This window comes from Salvelinus fontinalis, chromosome 2 (genome assembly GCF_029448725.1).
Source record: "Salvelinus fontinalis isolate EN_2023a chromosome 2, ASM2944872v1, whole genome shotgun sequence".
In the NCBI taxonomy this organism is placed as follows: Eukaryota; Metazoa; Chordata; class Actinopteri; order Salmoniformes; family Salmonidae; genus Salvelinus; species Salvelinus fontinalis.
Genome location: NC_074666.1, coordinates 58,742,365 through 58,762,607, shown reverse-complemented (window position 1 = coordinate 58,762,607; position 20,243 = coordinate 58,742,365). Strand labels below are relative to the sequence as shown.

General features: G+C 43.7%; 1 protein-coding gene across 1 annotated transcript; it reads left to right on the top strand.

Moving 5' to 3' along the window:
• The first annotated feature begins 1,066 nt into the window (after positions 1-1,066).
• LOC129822135 (14-3-3 protein gamma-1) lies at positions 1,067-19,253 on the top strand. Its single transcript, XM_055880111.1, has 2 exons — positions 1,067-1,300; positions 15,899-19,253. The coding sequence occupies exons 1-2, from the start codon at positions 1,214-1,216 to the stop codon at positions 16,553-16,555; spliced, it is 744 nt and encodes a 247-aa protein (XP_055736086.1). The 5' UTR covers positions 1,067-1,213; the 3' UTR covers positions 16,556-19,253.
• Positions 19,254-20,243: the final 990 nt, after the last annotated feature.

Sequence of the window (20,243 nt, the reverse complement as noted above, 5' to 3'; positions counted from 1 at the left end):
CATACGGTATCTAATCCTACCACTCCAGTCGAATCCCTGCACATTGTTAATAAGGTATTGGCATTGACCCTGCAACTGACCCTCTATATAGCTGACTTACTTTCTCATGTTCTTATTTCTATTTCTCATTTGATTTTGTTCTACATACGTGTTTTATTTGTTTTGTATAGTACTACTGATATTGATTACTGCATTGCGGGGAAAGAGCAAGCAAGAAAGGCATTTCACTGTACTTGTGCACGTGACAATACAAACTTGAATTGACACAGAGTCCTAGCTATAGTGTTGAGGTTCAAGCTTTTAGGCAATAGGTGCCGAAGCAAGGGTCTGTCTGTATGTAGGACCGGACTCACTCTTTGCCACCACCCACCAGTCACTCTCTGAGAGCTAAGCTGCTATAGGGAGGAACAGGCCTTACTTGGTTTACCAGGCGACCCACCAAGCAGCCATTTGGTGCTCTCTATTACCAGAGCCAAGAGCATCACTCATCCAAACAGCTGCTCACTGTGGCCAGGCTGTGGCCAGGCTGGTTGACTGACATGGTCAAGCTACATGGGCAGCGCTCTGAACACAGGCTATTGGTGGATGAGTTCAGTAGCCTACAGGCCTGCACTCTGCTGCTTAACATAGAGGCTAATAAATGACTGCAATATTATATTCTATTTGATAGCACTTACTTTGCAAAGTGACTCAAATATGAAAGGTAGCCTAGGCCCTACACGTTCCACCATAAAGGCCCTATTGAAGGCTATACTAGACCTTCTGTGGCAGAATTTGTATAAGAACAACCCTCTCTCTTTACAGGCAGAAACACAGTCATTGAATATATGCATACCGTTGTTCAATTATAGTGTGTTTGATGGTTTAGAATGAAAGATGCAGCCTAAACCACTACATTTCCCACAGCACCCTGCGCAGAGTAAATAGCGTCTGATTCTAACGGTAAAATCCTATTTGTTACCGGTATCAGGCACTGACTGTTCTCCCAATAAGGATTGTTACATCACTTCGCATAGACACGCCTTTTCAGGTGGTGACGCAATCCAGGGAAAGTGGTAAGGAGGGGGAGGGGGTGTCCCGTCTGCACGCGCAGACAGCAGGGAGCAGCTGCAGCAAGAGGACCTCTGGTAACATTCACTGCATTGCTGAGAGTGACATATTACCATTTCAACTTTAACAATTCTAGAATAACATTGTATTAACGACAGCTAAAATGGTTGATCGCGAGCAACTGGTGCAGAAAGCCAGGCTGGCCGAACAGGCTGAAAGATATGATGATATGGCAGCAGCCATGAAATCGGTAAGTTCTGCTTTGGAATCCTATTTCTGAGTATCATAAGGAATCATAAATAACCTCCACTTTCTAATACTTACACTTTAATTTTTTTCTGTTTTGTTTGATATATACATGTAGTTAGGCCTACACAAAGAATAACTGTGGTGTGTCCCATGGCAATTATCGTTCCCTGATTATTGTAGTGTTCCATATTTGGTGTATTAAACATGCCATGAAAGACCATTATTATGTCAAAACCTTCAACTGGAATAAGACAGGGGAAAGCCAATATATCATGCCAGTGACATTTTCTGGAACTTTACTGGCAAGGCCCATGTAGGCTTTCACCATACCTTTCGACATCTGTTTTTTATTTTTTTATCCAGCGATTGTTTGCTCACCGTTCGTTATCTTTATGAAAGGTATGTTTATTGAAATATTGAGCTATGGTCAATTATTACCTCATAGCCTAGCAGAAATGGGTTGTCAATGTGGAATACGGCTGTCAGATGATGAAAACAGCGAACGAATGCGGACTGTGTGATCTTAGGGCGGTGCCTTTTGCTAGGTTGCTTTTTAATCAGCTAGACAGCATGGCAATAATGATAGTGGGCAATAACCGACAAAGCACCTTGCTCTGGAGATGAAACCTGTTTGTTTAATTGTTGATCTAACTGAATTAAATTGAAAGGACAGATCAAATTGGCAGGGAGGGGCAGTGGAATCTTCTCGTAAAATTATGAACATTTGGGTAGACACCAGAGGGAAAGCAATTTACTGGTAGCCGACTCTAGGTTTACTGTAGGCTACTGCAATGAGAGTGACAGCAGGGTTGGAGATAAGAATGTCTCATTCCCTGATTGTGATGATGTTCCCTAAACATGACAATCTCCCGCGAAGATGCATTATTAGTCACATCTAACATTATGAAGAAATCAATTTACGCACACACACAATGTCATAAATTCTACCCACCTGTGTAGAATAGGCCTAACGCAAACGTTAGTGTCAGCCGATATCGATTTGGGCAATACACAATATCCCCATAAAATATGATCCTGGGAACGTGAAACGTGGGTGGCAGCAGAAATCCTTCCAGAACGTTCTGTGGTTGTCATATTGCAGTGGATTCAATGTTTAGACTAGAACGTGTTAGAATGGTCAGGGTTCTGAATTCAATCTCAAAGACACATTATAGCATCCAATGCTTTATACGTGCGTCCTCCTCGACCCCCTCAAAAGGAAGGCATAGCAGTTTCTTGCACTAGGCGTGTCGCAGTGTGCCAAGGTGCAGTACCCGTATTGCACCATTTCAGAATCAGACTCAGCCCATTTATCTGTAGCCCACAATTCAGAAATGCAGGAATTATGTCATTGATGATATCGCCTACTCACTGTATATACAATAGCTGAGGAAGTATATGATATGGAGGCTTACTCCAATGATATGATCTGGCCAGGCCAGTATGGTGTTCCTGGGATCTATCCACTGAGGTTGCCTGTCTAGCCTCTCTCTCATCCTCATTCTGACCCCCAAAAAACATAAATGCCAATTACTGTAGCCTACCATCTACCCAATAGCATATTCAGTCTCTACAAACTCAGAATAGGCATCAAAGCAAACTGTATTACATCAATAGAATAGAAGGAAGCGAGTATAGTAGGCGATCCACGTTAAGTAGAACATCCTAAATAAATTGTCTATGTCCACCTCTGAGAAAATGCTCTGTCACAGACTACTATATAGAAGGCATGGTATAATTACCTTGAACAGTGCACTATAATGTTGAATGGTGGGTTGTTGAGGGGTTACTTTAGTACACCGTAATAACACAGACACAGATTTAATTACAGAAGCTGGCAGTAGTATTAGTCATGAATCATACTCTTCAGGAAAGCAGGCTGCTTCAGGGCCAGGTGGTGATAATGTCAGAGGGGAGAAGGGCTTTGGCTCCTCCCTCTAAATGATGCTGAGTCAGAGACGGAGGAAGTGCACCCCCATCCTTATCCCCGGGCCCCAGCCCCAGCCCGGCCCGACTCCCCTGCAGATGCAGCCCCATCCCTATATCCAGCCCCATGCAGCCCGAGCCAGCCGCCAACACCAGCTCCAGCCCTGGCTGTGCTGCAGCAGTGGGTATCAGGGTGTGTCTGACTGATTTTTTATTTCGCTGCCACTCCACTGGGCATCAGTGGCAAGGGATTCCCGGGTTATCAGTTACATTTTGGGGGGAAATGACGAGTGGTTGTCAGTAGTGGTATGCAGGCATTCTACTTCGTTGTCACTACCCACATACAGAGGATCCCTCCTCTAAAGTCAGCCAGTTAGTCGGCCATTAACGTGTCAAAAGAGCATGTGATGCATGTATGCTTGGATAGCATTCAATAATGCCATTTTCCTTCACCCTGGTGACATTTTTACAATACTGGTATTGATATTTTAGAGCAATTATTCTGGTTGTGGTACTAGAGCGAGGACCCCAGGAAGAGTAGCAAATGGGGATCCTAATAAACTAGGCTAGAGCAGTAGATATGTAGAGGTGCCTGCCCCGTGTGAATTTGCCAAATTCAAGCACTGAGTGTTGTATGTAACGTTGTTATAAGCAGGATTTTTAACAGCTACTCAATTCAAAGCAGCAAAGCATATGTGGTTGGGCTGATGATGTAACATGTTTTTGATTCATCAGTCGGGTGAATGAACCCTCGCACTGTAACTCAGAATCTGAGTCAGAAATGGTTCACATGCTGGGCTTCTATCTGAGGTGAGGCAGTTCATTCATCCTTTGGGGGAGAGAGAATGGGGAGAAGGGGGGGGGGGGGGGTTGCATCCAGTGTCACCCTGTGATGTTTCCTTTAGAGTCTGTCCTACTTTACCATCTTAGAAAGTAAAGACCATCACGCTGCTGAATAGGCAGCTTTTATTTAAAACAATTTTATTTAACATTTATTTAACTAGGCAATTCAGTTAAGAACAAATTCTTATTTACAATGATGGCCTACCCCGGCCAAACCTGTCAAACAGGGTTTCATATTTTACCCAAATTACGGCGTGCCGTATAAAGGCACTGGGACGAAGACGAAACAAACACGTAACAAAAACACAGGGCTGAAACCCAAACAAAAGAGCGAGGACTACCTCGAATAAACAACGCTAGCGCGCAATGATTATCACACAGGACGAGACCCGTAATGATCTGCGCAATCCACAAGGGCACGAAAGCCCAAAACACATAGCACAGGTACTCACACGCATCAACGGACATGGGAACAATAAGCGACAACACCATGGTGAACAAAGTGATACAGCCTGGAATCAAACCAGGGTCTGTAGCGACGCCTCTAGCACTGAGATGCAGTGCCTTAGACCACTGTGCCACTCGGGAGCTACCTGATCCCCCTATCCTTTTCCTTCCCCCCGAACCGTCGTCAGAGCTTTTGTGATCATCTCCTTTCACTGGCACCTTATGAATTATTTTATACCGCTTGATCTCAAATGAAAGGTAACATTCTCCAGATTTTGAATGACAGTAGGCTATTACTCAAATGTGTCAAATTGTAAATCCTGCCTTGATGCTGTGTATCTTGAATACTGTACCCTCCTCACTCTCTGTATTGTGGCAGAGAAGGTTATCACCCTCACTACCAACATGGTCCTGGCTTTAAAAAACATACTAATGCAGTTACTTACTCGTGTTTTTTCCTTGCCTTTTACGCATTGTGTTTTTATTAGCCGGCCGCAGCAGCAATGACAGAGAGAGAGAAAAACATCTATGAAAAACTGCAGTCATGTATGGTTATATAACAACAAAGAGCTACTTGAAGCAACCCCCTTCCCTGAAACACCCACACACCCACACACACCCACACTAACACACACACACACACACACACACACACACACACACACACACACACACACACACACACACACACACACACACACACACACACACACACACACACACACACACACACCCTCACATCCCCCTTTCCCAGCAGCATGCCCTCTCTCTTCCACTCTTCCTCTCTCCCTTTTTCTGCCTTAACCAGCCATCCACGCTCGCACCACTCTCACATCTAGTGACGTCAGGTAGCGCTAGGACACGTCGTCTCTGTGCTCTGCAGCCTGATAGAGGGAGAGGGTAGGCAGGAGAGATGTCACTTTAAGTTAGAGAGAGAGGGAAAGCAAGGGAGGAAGTGCAAGGGAATGAGGAGAAAGTGATGACAGTAAGGATGAGAGAGAGATGGGGAGAGAAACAGAGGTGGGGGGTGTAAGCGATGAAGAGATCGGGAGCTAGGGACATGTAGACTGAGCCCACTCTTGTGTTAGCCAGGTCATTCCTACAATCTGGTGCCTTTTCTGTCCCCAGGAAATATCACCTCGTATCACTTTCTATTTAGTGTCAAATTTGGCTTCCACAGGGCTTTAAAGATAAAGTTATGTGTCCTTTACCATAAAAACACAAAGAAATGGATCTCAAAGGGGATTTTATGCACTTTGTTTTTAGTGGATGTAGGCATTTTCGCATTGTCCCCGGGTGCTATTCACCAACTTCTATAAGAGATATAAGCCATTAGAAAGTAAAGTATTCAAAATCTTTCTTCATTATTTTTTAACCCTACTTAAAATGTTCATGATTATTGTATTTGTTATTCTTGTATTTAAGGTCCCTGATTTCCCTTTCCACCCTGTTAGTTTGTTGTAATTCCCCTTTAAAAAAAACAGCCCATTCCCACAATGACATAATGTTCAGGAAGTGTCATAATTCTTTGAGTGTGAAAACATCGGTGCAAAGCTAAATAAATATACACACTGTTTTATATATTTTTCCATATTTCATGAGTTATTCTGTTTGTGTCACTCATAAATGTCCACCCTGTTAGGCTAAATTAATATGAATAAAAAATATACACTACCGTTCAAAAGTTTGGGGTCACTTATAAATTCCCTTGTTTTTGAAAGAAAAACACATTGTTTGTCCATTAAAATAACATCAAATTGATCAGAAATACAGTGTAGACATTGTTAATGTTGTAAATGATTAATGTAACTGGAAACAGCATATTTTTTATGCAATATCTACATAAGTGTGCAGAGGCCCATTATCAGCAAACATCACTCCTAGAGACAGCAGGAGCGGTAGAGATACTCTTAATGATCGGCTATTAAAAGCCAACTGACATTTACTCCTGAGGTGCTGCACCCTTGACAACTACTGTGATTATTATTATTTGACTATGCTGGTCATTTATGAATATTTGAACATCTTGGCCATGTTCTGTTAAAATCTCCACCCTGCACAGCCAGAAGATGACTGGCCACCGCTCATAGCCTGGTTCCTCTCTAGGTTTCTTCCTAGGTTTTGGCCTTTCTAGGGATTTTTTCCTAGCCACCATGCTTCTACACCTGCATTGCTTGCTGTTTGGGGTTTTAGGCTGGGTTTCTGTACAGCACTTTGAGATATCAGCTGATGTACGAAGGGCTATATACATACATTTGATTTGATTTGATCCTGTGCTCCAATAGCACGTTGTGTCAGCTAATCCAAGTTTAGTATTTTAAAAGGCTGATTGATCATTAGAAAACCCTTTTGCACTTATGTTAGATGTCACGTTCGTTGAATAAATAAGTGGACCAAGGCGCAGCGTGAGTAGAGTTCCACATATTTATTACAGTGAAACTTCAAAACAAAGAATTAACGAACGTGCCATTCGTAGCGCACATAGGCACTAAACAAAACAATATCCCACAATGCAGGTGGGAAAAGGGAAACACTAAGTATGATTGTCACACCCTGACCTTAGTTTTCTATCTTTTATGTATTATTTTGGTCAGTTAATGGTGTGACGAGGGTGGGTATGCTTGTTTTCCTGTCTAGGGTTGTTGTATGTCTAGGGGTGTTTGTTTGTCTAGGCATATTGTAGGTCTATGGCGGCCTGATTTGGTTCCCAATCCGAGACAGCTGTTTATCGTTGTCTCTGATTGGGGATCCTATTTAGGTTGCCATTTTACATTTAGGTTTTGTGGGTTATTGTCTATGTGTAGTTGCATGTCAGCACTCAGTGTTTATAGCTTCACGTTCATTTTGTGTTTATTCTTCATTAAAAGAAGAATGTATTCCAATCACGCTGCGCCTTGGTCTCCTCACTACGATGAACGTGACTGAATAACCCACCATAACAGGACCAAGCAGCGTGAAAAAGAGGAGCAGACGTTATGGACTTGGGAACAGATTTTGGACGGAAAAGGATCCTGGACATGGGAGGAAATATTGGATGGAGCAGGACCTTGGACACAGCCGGGGGAGTATCGCCGTCCTAAGGAGGAGTTAGAGGCAGCGAAAGCGGAACGGCAATACTACGAGGAAAAATACCGGAGAATAGAGGAACGGCAACGATATGAAGGTACACGGCTAGCACGGAAGCGCGAGAGGCAGCCCCAAGATTATTTTGGGGGGGGGGGGGGGGGGGGGGCACACGAGGAGATTGGCTGAGTCAGGTAGGAGACCTGCGCCAACTCCTCGTGCTTACCGTGGGCAGCGTGTAACTGGTCAGGCACCGTGTTATGCAGAGATGCTTTGTGTCTCCAGTTCGCATTCTTAGCCCCGATGCGCTCTATTCCAGCTCCTCGCATTTGCCGGGCTAGAATGGGCATCCAGCCAGGACATATTGAGCCAGCTCTATGTTCTGGATCTCCAATGCGTCTCCACGGTTCAGTGTATCCTGTTACCCTCCCCGCACTCGCCCTGAGGTGCGTGTCCCCAGCCCGGTACCACCAGTTCCGGCACCACGCACCAGGCCTCCAGTGCGCCTCCAGAGTCCAGTACGTCCTGTTTCTCCTCCCCGCACTCGCCCTGAGGTGCGTGTCCCCAGCCTGGTACCACCAGTTCCGGCACCACGCACCAGGCCTCCAGTGCGCCTCCAGGGTCCAGTACGCCCTGTTCCTGCTCCTCGCACTCGCCCTGAGGTGCGTGTCCCCAGCCCGTACCACCAGTTCCGGCATCACGCACCAGACCTACAGTGCGCCTCGGCAGTCCAGAGCGTCCGGCGACAGTACCCAGTCCAGAGCGTCCGGCGACAGTACCCAGTCCAGAGCGTCCGGCGACAGTACCCAGTCCAGAGCGTCCGGCGACAGTACCCAGTCCAGAGCGTCCGGCGACAGTATCCAGTCCAGAGCGTCCGGCTACAGTACCCAGTCCAGAGCGTCCGGCTACAGTACCCAGTCCAGAGCGTCCGGCTACAGTACCCAGTCCAGAGCGTCCGGCGACAGTACCCAGTCCAGAGCGTCCGGCGACAGTACCCAGTCCAGAGCGTCCGGCGACAGTACCCAGTCCAGAGCGTCCGGCGACAGTACCCAGTCCACAGCTTCCGGCGACAGTTCACAGACCAGAACCTCCAATGATGGGCCACAGACCGGAACCTCCAATGACGGGCCACCGTCCGGAACCTCCAACGGCGGGTCACAGTCCGGAGCCTCCAGCGGCGATCCCCAGTCCGGAGCCTCCAGCGACGATCCCCAGTCCGGAGCCTCCAGCAACGATCCCCAGTCCGGAGCCTCCAGCGACGATCTCCAGTCTGGGGTCTCCAGCGACAGTCCCCAGTCCAGAACATCCGGCGATGATCCACGCAGCGAGGGTCCCCAGCCCGGGGCCTACGGCGAGGATCCGCAGTCCAGAGCCTCCGGCAATGATCCACGGGTCAGTGCTACAAGAGCGGACTCAGTGTAAACTAGGAGGGCGGCGTCCTGACCCAGAGCCACCACCGAGGGTAGATGTCCACCCGGACCCTCCCCTATAAGTTCAGGTTTGCGGTCGGGAGTCCGCACCTTTGGGGGGGAGGGGGGGTACTGTCACACCCTGACCTTAGTTTTCTATGTTTTATGTATTATTTTGGTCAGTTCAGGGTGTGACGAGGGTGGGTATGCTTGTTTGTCCTGTCTAGGGTTTTTGTATGTCTAGGGGTGTTTGTTTGTCTAGGCATATTGTAGGTCTATGGTGGCATGATTTGGTTCCCAATCAGAGACGGCTGTTTATCATTGTCTCTGATTGGGGATCCTATTTAGCTTGCCATTTTACATTTAGGTTTTGTGGGTTATTGTCTATGTGTAGTTGCATGTCAGCACTCAGTGTTTATAGCTTCACGTTCGTTTTGTATCTTTGTTCCAATCACGCTGCGCCTTGGTCTCTTTACTACGCCGAAGATGACAATGATCCCCAATTGGAGGCAACGAATATCAGCTGCCTCCAATTGGGAACCATACACATACACCAACATAGAAATATACTATCTAGAAACCCCCCTAGTCACGCTCTGACCTATTACACCATAGAGAACCCTATCTATGGGCAGGGCGTGACATTAGAACAGCTGAAAACGGTTGTCCTCATTAATGAAGCAATAAAACTGTCCTTCTTTAGACTAGTTGAGTATCTGAAGCATAAGCATTTGTGGGTTCGATTACAGGCTCAAAATGGCCAGAAACAAATTGAGGACTTGTGAGGTGTCTGTTTCTCAAACTAGACACTCTAATGTACTTGTCCTCTTGCTCTGTGGTGCACCGGGGCCTCCCAATCCTTTTTTTAGTTTTCTAATTTCTCCCATGGAATAGCCTTCAAGTCTCAGAACAAGAATTGACTAATTTCAGAAGAAAGTTATTTGTTTCTGGCCATTTTGCGACTATTATCGAACCCATAAATGCTGATGCTCCAGATACTCAACTAGTCTAAAGAAGACCAGTTGTATTGCTTCTTTAATCAGAACAACAGTTTTCAGCTGTTCTAACATAATTGCAAAAGGGTTTTCTCATGATCAATTAGCCTTTTAAAATGCTAAACTTGGATTAGCTAACACAACGTGCCATTAGAACACAGGAGTGATGGTTGCTGATAATGGGCCTCTACGCTTATGTAGATATTCCATAAAAATCTGCCAATCTGCCAGCAATGGACATCAATCACCCACAGAGCTATAGACAATTTAGGCTTCACATTTCCACCCTATTCGGATTACGCACCTAACAGGGTGGAAATGTTGTTAGAAAAGATATTAACTGACTAATATATTTATATTTGATGTGTATATACAGAGATGTCGGAAGTTTACATACACTTAGGTTGGAGTCATTAAAACTCGTTTTTCAACCACTCCACATTGTTAACAAACTATAGTTTTGGCAAGTCGGTTAGGACATCTACTTTGTGCATGACACAAGTCATTTTTCCAACAATTGTTTACAGACAGATTATTTCACTTATAATTCACTGTATCACAAATCCAGTGGGTCAGAAGTTTACATACACTAAGTTGACTGTGCCGAAAAAAAGGTTAGACAATAACAGAAAAAGATGTCATGGCTTTAGAAGCTTCTGATAGGCTAATTGTCAATTGGAGGTGTACCTGTGGATGTATTTCAAGGCCTACCTTCAAACTCAGTGCCTCTTTGCTTGACATCATGGGACAATCAAAAGAAATCAGCAAGACCTCAGAAAAAAATTGTAGACCTCCACAAGTCTGGTTCATCCTTGGGAGCAATTTCCAAACGCCTGAAGGTACCACGTTTATCTGTACAAACAATAGTACGCAAGTATAAACACCATGGGACCACGCAGCCGTCATACCTCTCAGGAAGGAGACGCGCTCTGTCTCCTAGAGATGAATGTACTTTGGTGTGAAAAGTGCAAATCAATCCCAGAACAACAGCAAAGGACCTTGTGAAGATGCTGGAGGAAAACGGTACAAAAGAATCTATATCCACAGTAAAACGAGTCCTATATTGACATAACCTGAAAGGCCGCTCAGCAAGGAAGAAGCCACTGCTCCAAAACCGCCATAAAAAAAGCCAGACTACGGTTTGCAACTGCACAAGACCGTATTTTTTGGTGAAATGTCCTCTGGTCCGATGAAACAAAAATAGAACTGTTTGGCCATAATGACCATCGTTATGTTTGGAGGAAAAAGGGGGAGACTTGCAAGCCGAAGAACACCATCCCAACCGTGAAGCACGGGGGTGGCAGCATCATGTTGTGGGGGTGCTTTGCTGCACGAGGGACTGGTGCACTTCACAAAATAGATGGCATCATGAGGCAGGAAAATTATTTTGATATATTGAAGCAACATCTCAAGACATCAGTCAGGAAGTTAAAGCTTGGTCACAAATGGGTCTTCCAACTGGACAATGACCCCAAGCATACTTCCAAAGTTGTGGCAAAATGGCTTAAGGACAACAATGTCAAGGTATTGGAGTGGCCATCACAAAGCCCTGAACTCAACCCTACAGAACATTTTGGGCAGAATTGAAGAAGCTTGTGCGAGCAAGGAGGCCTACAAACCTGACTCAGTTACACCAGCTCTGTCAGGAGGAATGGGCCAAAATTCACCCAACTTATTGTGGGAAGCTTGTGGAAGGCTACCCGAAACGTGTGACCCAAGTTAAACAATTTAAAGGCAATGCTACCAAATACTAATTGAGTTTATGTAAACTTCTGACCCACTGGGAATGTGATGAAAGAAATGAAAGCTGAAATAAATCATTCTCTCTACTATTATTCTGACATTTCACTTTCTTAAAATAAAGTGGTGATCCTACCTGACCTAAGACAGGGAATTTTTACTAGGATTAAATGTCAGTAATTGTGAAATACTGAGTTTAAATGTATTTGGCTAAGGTGTATGTAAACTTCCGACTTCAACTGTAGATACGAATTTGTTGTATATCCCTAACAGGGTGGAAATATCTCATTGTGTAAACAATCCACCTATAATTTTTAGGATTTAAGAGCCTGAGTTTGACAAATATCTTTTTTTGAAAGTCAAACATATCGGTCCAAAAGGAACCAGATTGTAGGAATGACCCAGCCCTGCATCCATGTGTGGCCTTCAAGTAGGTGTGATGGGTTGCAGAGGTGGAACAAAATTAGTGTGGTGGCACTCCGCACCCTTTCCAACTTTAACCAACCTCACTTCCTCCCCTACACGCCTTCCCTTCTGTAGACATTAGACATTAGTGGGCCTGAGCCATGATGCACAGTAGACAGCCATCACAGAGAAATAATTGATATTTTGGTTTCCTGTTGCTTTTGTTATCGTTTAACACACACAGATGTTTGGGAGTTGACAGCAGCCAGTGGGGATGAGTCACGAGAGAGCCAGGGCGATTGATGAGCTTTACTGGCAGACAGAGGGCTCTATTGTGATCCCTGCACCACAGCTTCCGTCAGTCCTTTCTGTTTCATCCCCAGGCTGCTGAAATAAAGGCAGCCATGTTTTTACAAAGCCAGCCCAGGGCCTGCTTAGTGTGTGTGTGTGTGTGTGTGTGTGTGTGTGTGTGTGCGTGTGTGTGTGTTTGAAAAGTAGTGTCAAGTGTTTGTTCTGTTGGTCATGCGCATTTATCTGTTTTCCCACCTTTTCAGTAATAGCACAACAACACCAGTCCAGAGGTCATCTATATGGTCATTGTTCAATTTATGATGCTTTATGATGCAACACGTTGCATTATATGAAGGTAACTCAAGGTCAGTAGGATAATGTGTCAATTATTGTCTTGGAAGCATAGAAATTGTAGCGTGTGTCAGAGAGACGCTAGTCGGTCCCGTGTGGCTCAGTTGGTAGAGCATGGCGCTTGCAACGCCAGGGTTGTGGGTTCATTTCCCACGGGGGGACCAGGGTTCAATTCCCACGGGGGGGACCAGGATGAATATGTATGAACTTTCCAATTTGTAAGTCGCTCTGGATAAGAGCATCTGCGAAATGATGTAAATGTAATGTAAATGTTGTTCTACTGTTATATCATTTGAAATCAAATTTTAAGAAGAGGATCTGTTGTTTTAGCAGTGGATACAGATAGGGTGAAAAGGTAATTCCTTGTGAGATACTATGAATTAGCCCATAGGATTGTCTTTGACATAGTTATTTGTGGACTGTGTGTGTGTGTGTATTAGCAGATCCTACCCCTGACCCTGATCTCTCAGTCAGTTCCCATGGAAACTGAAGATAGCATGATGGATAGATCTTTTTTGCCTTTCAGAGTTCTGCCCCTCCCTGTTACAGTAGGTAGACACTAGCCAGTCATCTGGCCAGAGCGGAAGGCTGGGATTGGCTGGTTGTAACTAGCCACTTACCCTAGCCCTAACCATAAACTTAATAATCAGAGCAGCTTACCGATCATTGCACCTGTACACAACCCATCTGTAAATAGCTCACCCAACTACCTCATCCCCATATTGTTATTTATTTTTGCTCTTTTGCACCCCAGGATCTCTACTTGCACATCATCATCTGCACATTTATCACTCCAGTGTTTATTCTAAATTGTAATTATTTCGCCACTATGGCCTATTTGTTGCCTTATCTCCCTAATCTTACTACATTCGCACACACTGTATATAGATTTTTTTCTATTGTGTTATTGACTGTACATTTGTTTATCCCATGTGTAACTCTGTGTTGTTTTTGTCGCACTGCTTTGCTTTATCTTGGCCAGGTCGCAGTTGTAAATGACAACTTGTTCTCAACTGGCCTATCTGGTTAAATAAAGGTGAAATAAAAAATTTAAACAAATTGTGTGTTGTTTTGACTTTGAAGAATCACTGAAGGAAGTTGATCTATGAAGGATTGTAGTGTTATGGAAGAGTTAGGGGTGAAATCAGTGTTCTCCTATATGATAACATTTCTGTGTGTTGGAGGATACACCTGTGCGTGTGAGAGGTATCAGCATATATTACATTTTTTCAGGAATAAAAAGTTCCTTGTATAGCCAGTGCAAGGCTCCAAGCATGTGGGAACGAAAATAACAACTCCCACTTGGACAATTTAGTAAGCTTTATGTGTAGCAGAAGAAAACACTGACAGCAAAGTAATCTCTTTATTTCTTCAATTCGAGGGCTGTAATCATCATAAGCGGCTTGGAATATTAGATTGAGCTATGACTCATAGATGACTTGCTCTGATTCTGGACGTGTACTGTAAGCTGTAATGTACAGAATTTGTCGGAGGAGAGAGTGGAAGCCCTCTTGATTGGTTAGGGGAAGCAGAAAAAGGGACTGGGAAAGGGATATGTTCCAGACTATAGATAGATAAATAGATGGGGAGAGAGAGAGTGAGATGAATGGAAAGAGAGAAAGATTAGAGAATAAATGATAGTGAACAATCTCCTCCTACTCAATCAAATGACAGCTGACATGGAAAGATAAAAGGAGTGATTTAGGCCTAGACGTCACTGGAAAGGGAGGGCTGGGAGTGTAGTTACTATCTGCCCCTTGGATGTGCTATGCTCTCAAAACTGGAGAAAGACTTACAGAACCTCCAGGCTGAGAAAAGTTTCAAAAAGTACCCTGTTCTCGTTATACTTTTGAGGATTCTGATTAGAAATATAGTAGAGCAAAGTGTCACACTTTATTTGAATTGTCCGGATTATCCATCTGTAGATGCTCTACATATGGTCATACTATTAACAAACTATCTGTTGATAAGCAACTGCTCGTTAAGGTTAAGGTTAAGTTTAACCGTTGTTCTAACAGCACTGGAAAATGACAATATATACTGTACATACCTTCAATGCAATGCTTTTAGCTTTGGCAGTAAACTATCGTTGAGTTCCCAAGCTGACATCATCAAACAGCTAGCTGTAGATTGTTTTTCTGGACCCCTCGGCCAACGGGCCAAGAGAGCAAAGCGGCTTAAAGCAAGCAAGCAATCAAGTGGGTTTAGCTCTGTGCTTTTCTGAAATTTTGTGTATTTAAATATCACCAAAATCTCTCTAGTTCGGGAGGTTAAGAATATATATATATTTTTTCTTCATAGACAACACATTCAGTAGGGCTATCATCAGACAAAGGGGGCTTGCTGCGAACTATACTGCCACAGCCAGGGTCCCATGCTCTGCTTTGGAGAGATGGGATTGGAGGGGAATTTAGGCCCTGAAACAGAAGCTGTGTCCATATGCACTACTTTTGACCAGAGCCCTTTGGTGAAAAGTAGTGCACTATAAAATGGAATAGGGTGCCATTTGGGACATGCAACCAGAGAGTAGCTGGCTTTATATTCAGAGCACAGGGTTAAGTATGTAAAGATGGCTGTGATGCGTGCGGCACTGCATGGTCTCCTCTCGTGGGGGTATAAAGGATTAAATCCTCTAGCCAGACAGACACAGGCCTGTGGAAACAAAACAAAACAAGCTTTCAGAGCAGGAGAAAGCCAATGAGAAGTCAGAGACAGGGGGATGATGTCAGCCTACTACAGGCAGGCGTGGTCCAACCCCAGCCTGCAGCCTCTGGATGCCATGATCAGTGGTGTAGAAGATCATAGGAGTTAGCCCATCTCTGACCTCAATCGTTGTGAATCATGAATGACGAAATGTGAATAGCTATTTAGATTATATCAATATAATAGGATATTTCAGCTAGCAAGTGAACACATGGCATGGCATTACTATATCCTTTCCTATCCATAATGTTGGCAGAAATCAGAGAACATGGCATCAATGAATGATTGCATATTGGCCTAACAAATAATTGCGGCCAAGTTTTCAAATCTGACAATTAAAGTAATTTACAAGATTAAAATACTGTTTTAAGGTAAACTGCAACTCGGAAACATTGATGTCCCTCTTTCTCCCTCTTTGTCTCATAGGTGACAGAGTTGAACGAGGCCTTGTCCAATGAGGAGAGGAACCTGCTCTCTGTGGCCTATAAGAATGTGGTAGGGGCGCGGCGCTCATCCTGGCGTGTCATCTCCAGCATCGAGCAGAAGACCTCAGCAGACGGCAACGAGAAAAAGATCGAGATGGTGCGTGCGTACCGCGAGAAAATCGAGAAGGAGCTGGAGACCGTGTGCCAGGACGTGCTGAACCTCCTGGACAACTTCCTGATCAAGAACTGCAACGAGACGCAGCACGAGAGCAAGGTGTTTTACCTGAAGATGAAGGGCGACTACTACCGCTACCTGGCCGAGGTGGCCACGGGCGAGAAGAGGGCCGGCGTGGTGGAGTCCTCTGAGAAGTCCTACAGCGAGGCCCATGAGATCAGCAAGGAGCACATGCAGCCCACCCACCCTATCCGCCTGGGTCTGGCCCTCAACTACTCCGTGTTCTACTACGAGATCCAGAATGCACCTGAGCAGGCCTGCCACTTGGCCAAGACCGCCTTCGATGACGCCATCGCTGAGCTGGACACCCTGAACGAAGACTCCTACAAAGACTCTACCCTCATCATGCAGCTGCTACGAGACAACTTGACACTCTGGACCAGCGACCAGCAGGATGACGAGGGTGGTGAGACCAACAACTAGAGAGTCCCTAAAGAGACCCCTGTGTCCTGTTTCAGCCAATACACACAACACCCCGCTCCCTCACAAATCACAACAAAATATGAAACCAGATCTTAGAAATAAATGATTTGGCTGGTGGAACTTTGGCAACCACTTTTGCCGTTGATGATACTACCGCAGCTGCAGTTCTTAATTTTTACACAAATTTAAAAAGTTAAGAAAAAATTGAAAGAGGAGGGGAGTAGGAGGGGAGATGATTTTAGTTTTTAGTATAGTTAAAAAATAAATAGTTGAACCCCTTCCTTCTTGATTACCTCTGCGACATTTGCCAAACCACTTAAGAGGAAGAAGTTCTGTGTCTCAAACAGTCAGTCAGGAAGTAGAGTCTGGCTATTGGGTTAGAAATGACACCCTCACACTGGCATAAAGACTGTTCTTATGGCACTAAAATGAAATGGAGCTTCTTATTTAACTGATGTGGTGAGGGAGGAGGAGCATTCAAAATCGTAAGGGGAGATAGAAGCTTGTGCAACAAAAAAAAAACTTGAATGTCATCGCCTCGCAAAAAGAAAGAGTTGCAAATAGGTTCCAGAGAGGGAGAAATCGGTATCGTACCTCTAGCTAACCACTTCAGACTTACCAACATGGAATCTAAAAGGTGTGCATCACCCTGTAATGGTAATCGTTGTGTGAAAGCAGGTATCCTCTGTGATTATTGAACATACATAACCAATGTTTTGTTCCCATGATGTCAGGAATGTGTTTGTACTCAGTCACAAACTATATTACTGTAACTAAAGTAGTAAATACACAGCCAGTACAGCCCTCTAATGCGCTGATATGCTATACATACATAAACATTTTCAAGCATCTGGTTATTATTATTATTACTCTCCCCTTACCTAGGTTGTCAAGGGTGCCATATTAATAGAATATCAAACTATGCTAATACAAAGAAAATCACTAAAACAACAAACACAATTATCTTGCAGAGGAGATCATTTGTGTAACTCTGTGTTGTTGTCTGTTCACACTGCTATGCTTTATCTTGGCCAGGTCGCAGTTGCAAATGAGAACTTGTTCTCAACTAGCCTACCTGGTTAAATAAAGGTGAAATAAAGGTGAAATAAAAATTTGATATTGTAAGACAACAGAATATTTTGTCCTAAATTACGGTATATTCATATTTACAACAATCTTGGATCATGAAATGGATCCATCTGGATCCACCATGACACCGAGTTGACTGGAACCACATACGCAGTGGACAAAATACACATTACCTGGGCTATATGGACACGCCTGGTGCCCAAAATTGATGACGTATGTCACACAGCTGTGAGTGGAGACGAATGGATTCGGTACTGACAGTCAGTTCAGTCAGCCGTCCTGATGAGCCCTTCCCAGCTAGCTAGTTTATGCTGGCTAGCTGGCAACAACAGCAGCATGGCACTAGTTATAACTTGTAAAAGTAAGTGCTTTTTATTTCCACGGACAAAATAACTTGTAGTATTGATCGCCATCTGGATGTCACCGTGACATGCCAATTAGCTAACGTAACGACACGCCGGTGTGAATGACCAGTGCAACCGTGTTGTATCGAGGTACTTCCCAGTTCCCACTGTTGCTTCCCGCTGGCCAGAAGTTGCTTCACCGGGCAGCTGTAACACATTTTCGCTGGCAGTAGCTATTTGTTCCATCCCACTTCATTATATTTAGAGTAGGATAGCACCCTACACGAGAAATAACTTGTAATATTGGTAGTATAGTAACCATCTGAGGGCCACCGCGATACAGTCTTCTGCTCAATGGGGAGAGTTTGCACTGCAAGCCGGCAACACAACAACATGGGGCACAGTGTGTCCTTCACCCCACTTGCTGAGCACTGCTGCCCTGCTGTAAGCAGAGGAAAGTAGCTAGATAGTTTAGCCAATATCAGGCCGGGTGACAGCTAAAGCACAGTTATTGTAATGATTTTCACCAAAAGTAAATTTTTGTTGTTGAAAAAATAACAATTATTTCCTGTTAAAAACAGAATGATTCTGAACACTCCCAAGTCCCAGCTTCGACAGACAAGTTAAAAAGTCTGGTTGAAGTTTCTAGCCACAAGCATAAACTAGCTAGCTGGGAAAAGCTCATTAGGATGCCTGGACTGAAATGACTGGACCGAATCCGTTTGTTCCCACTCAACTCTCGCTGCGTGACAGTTTTGGGCACAAGGAATGTGTGTATAGCCTCTCCCAATCTAAAAGCATATTTGAGGTTTGTGGATTTTCTTTTTGTGTTCACTTTTTTAATTGTGAAGAAATGCACTTGCCCATCAAACTGTTTCTTCAGTGTAAGATGATAACTGCTCTAATATTCTCGATAATATAATATTGTGCATGCTGGTGATGTATTTATATACAGTAGCTTGACTTTATTATTATTAACTTATAATGTGGATGTTACGTATTCATATGAACATGAAATGACTAGACTTCAATCTGAATTATTTTCTATTTATACTTTATATTGGATTGTTGACATTTTATTTGAATCTGTGTTTCCCTTACTCCATTTGCTGAAAGTACGCTATGCCAAAACAATGATTGTTAACAATAAATTGATCTGTAACGGACATTGCTATAGTGACATGCAATTCTTGTATTTGTGCTTTTGCATAACAAAAGGCCGGAGGATCCCAAACAATTATAATAAAAGCCGAGAAAAAACCCCACCTTCGACCTTACCGTCTGGAGGTTTTGTCATAGTGACATATAGTGTAGATGTGGAATGATCACATTGTAAAATTGTTCATTTCTTTGAGTCGCCTTTCTGTTTGTGCTTTTAATGTCACATTATGCTGTGACATAGTCAAGATTGAACAGTGTTTGCTTTTTCATGAAACATTATTATAGTTTTTTTTTTATACCATTTTTACTTTCATTTGTCTTCTGCTATCTTAAATGTGAATAATGTAGCGGTTGCACCAGAGAAAATAATAACAATAATAACAACAATGATAATAACAACTTCATTCAAATATTACATAGCTCTTCTAACCACATTTCCGTGCTGCTGTTGTTGAATTCCTATCGTTATATACAGCAGTAGGTGTTTGGCCTTTTCAGATGACTTTCTGATGCTGTTTTCCTTTGTATTCTTACAATGTTACTTCTTCTTGATGAATCTAAAGGGGCTCCTTAGATTCCCATTTTTGTCATGGCAATATAATGGATACTGTTTTAGTACAAAGAGGCAGATGTTATACCTGTTGTTCACTACAGGTAGGTAGGTAGGTAGGAAGGAAGGACGATATAGATCGATCGTTATAATTATACATTGATTGTAAACTAAATATAGTTTAATGTGCATTTTATATAGTATATAATGAGATATTTATCATATATTGTGAACACCTCTGTTGCATCTGTTGTCAATGCAGTTGTACAGTTGTTCGTGGATGGCTAGGTACTGTAGGTAGGTAGGTACACGAAGGGTTCTTTGGCTGTCCCCATAGGATAAACCTTTTTGGTTCCCGGTAGAACCCTGTTGGGTTCCATGTAGAACCCTCTGTGGAAAGGGTTGAACATCTAACTCAAAAAAGGGTTCTACTTGGAACTTAAAGGGTTCTTCAAAGGGTTCTCCTATGGGGATAGCCAAAGAACCCTTTTAGGTTCTAGATGGCACCTTTTTTCTAAGTTTAGGTAGGTAGATTTTAGATAGA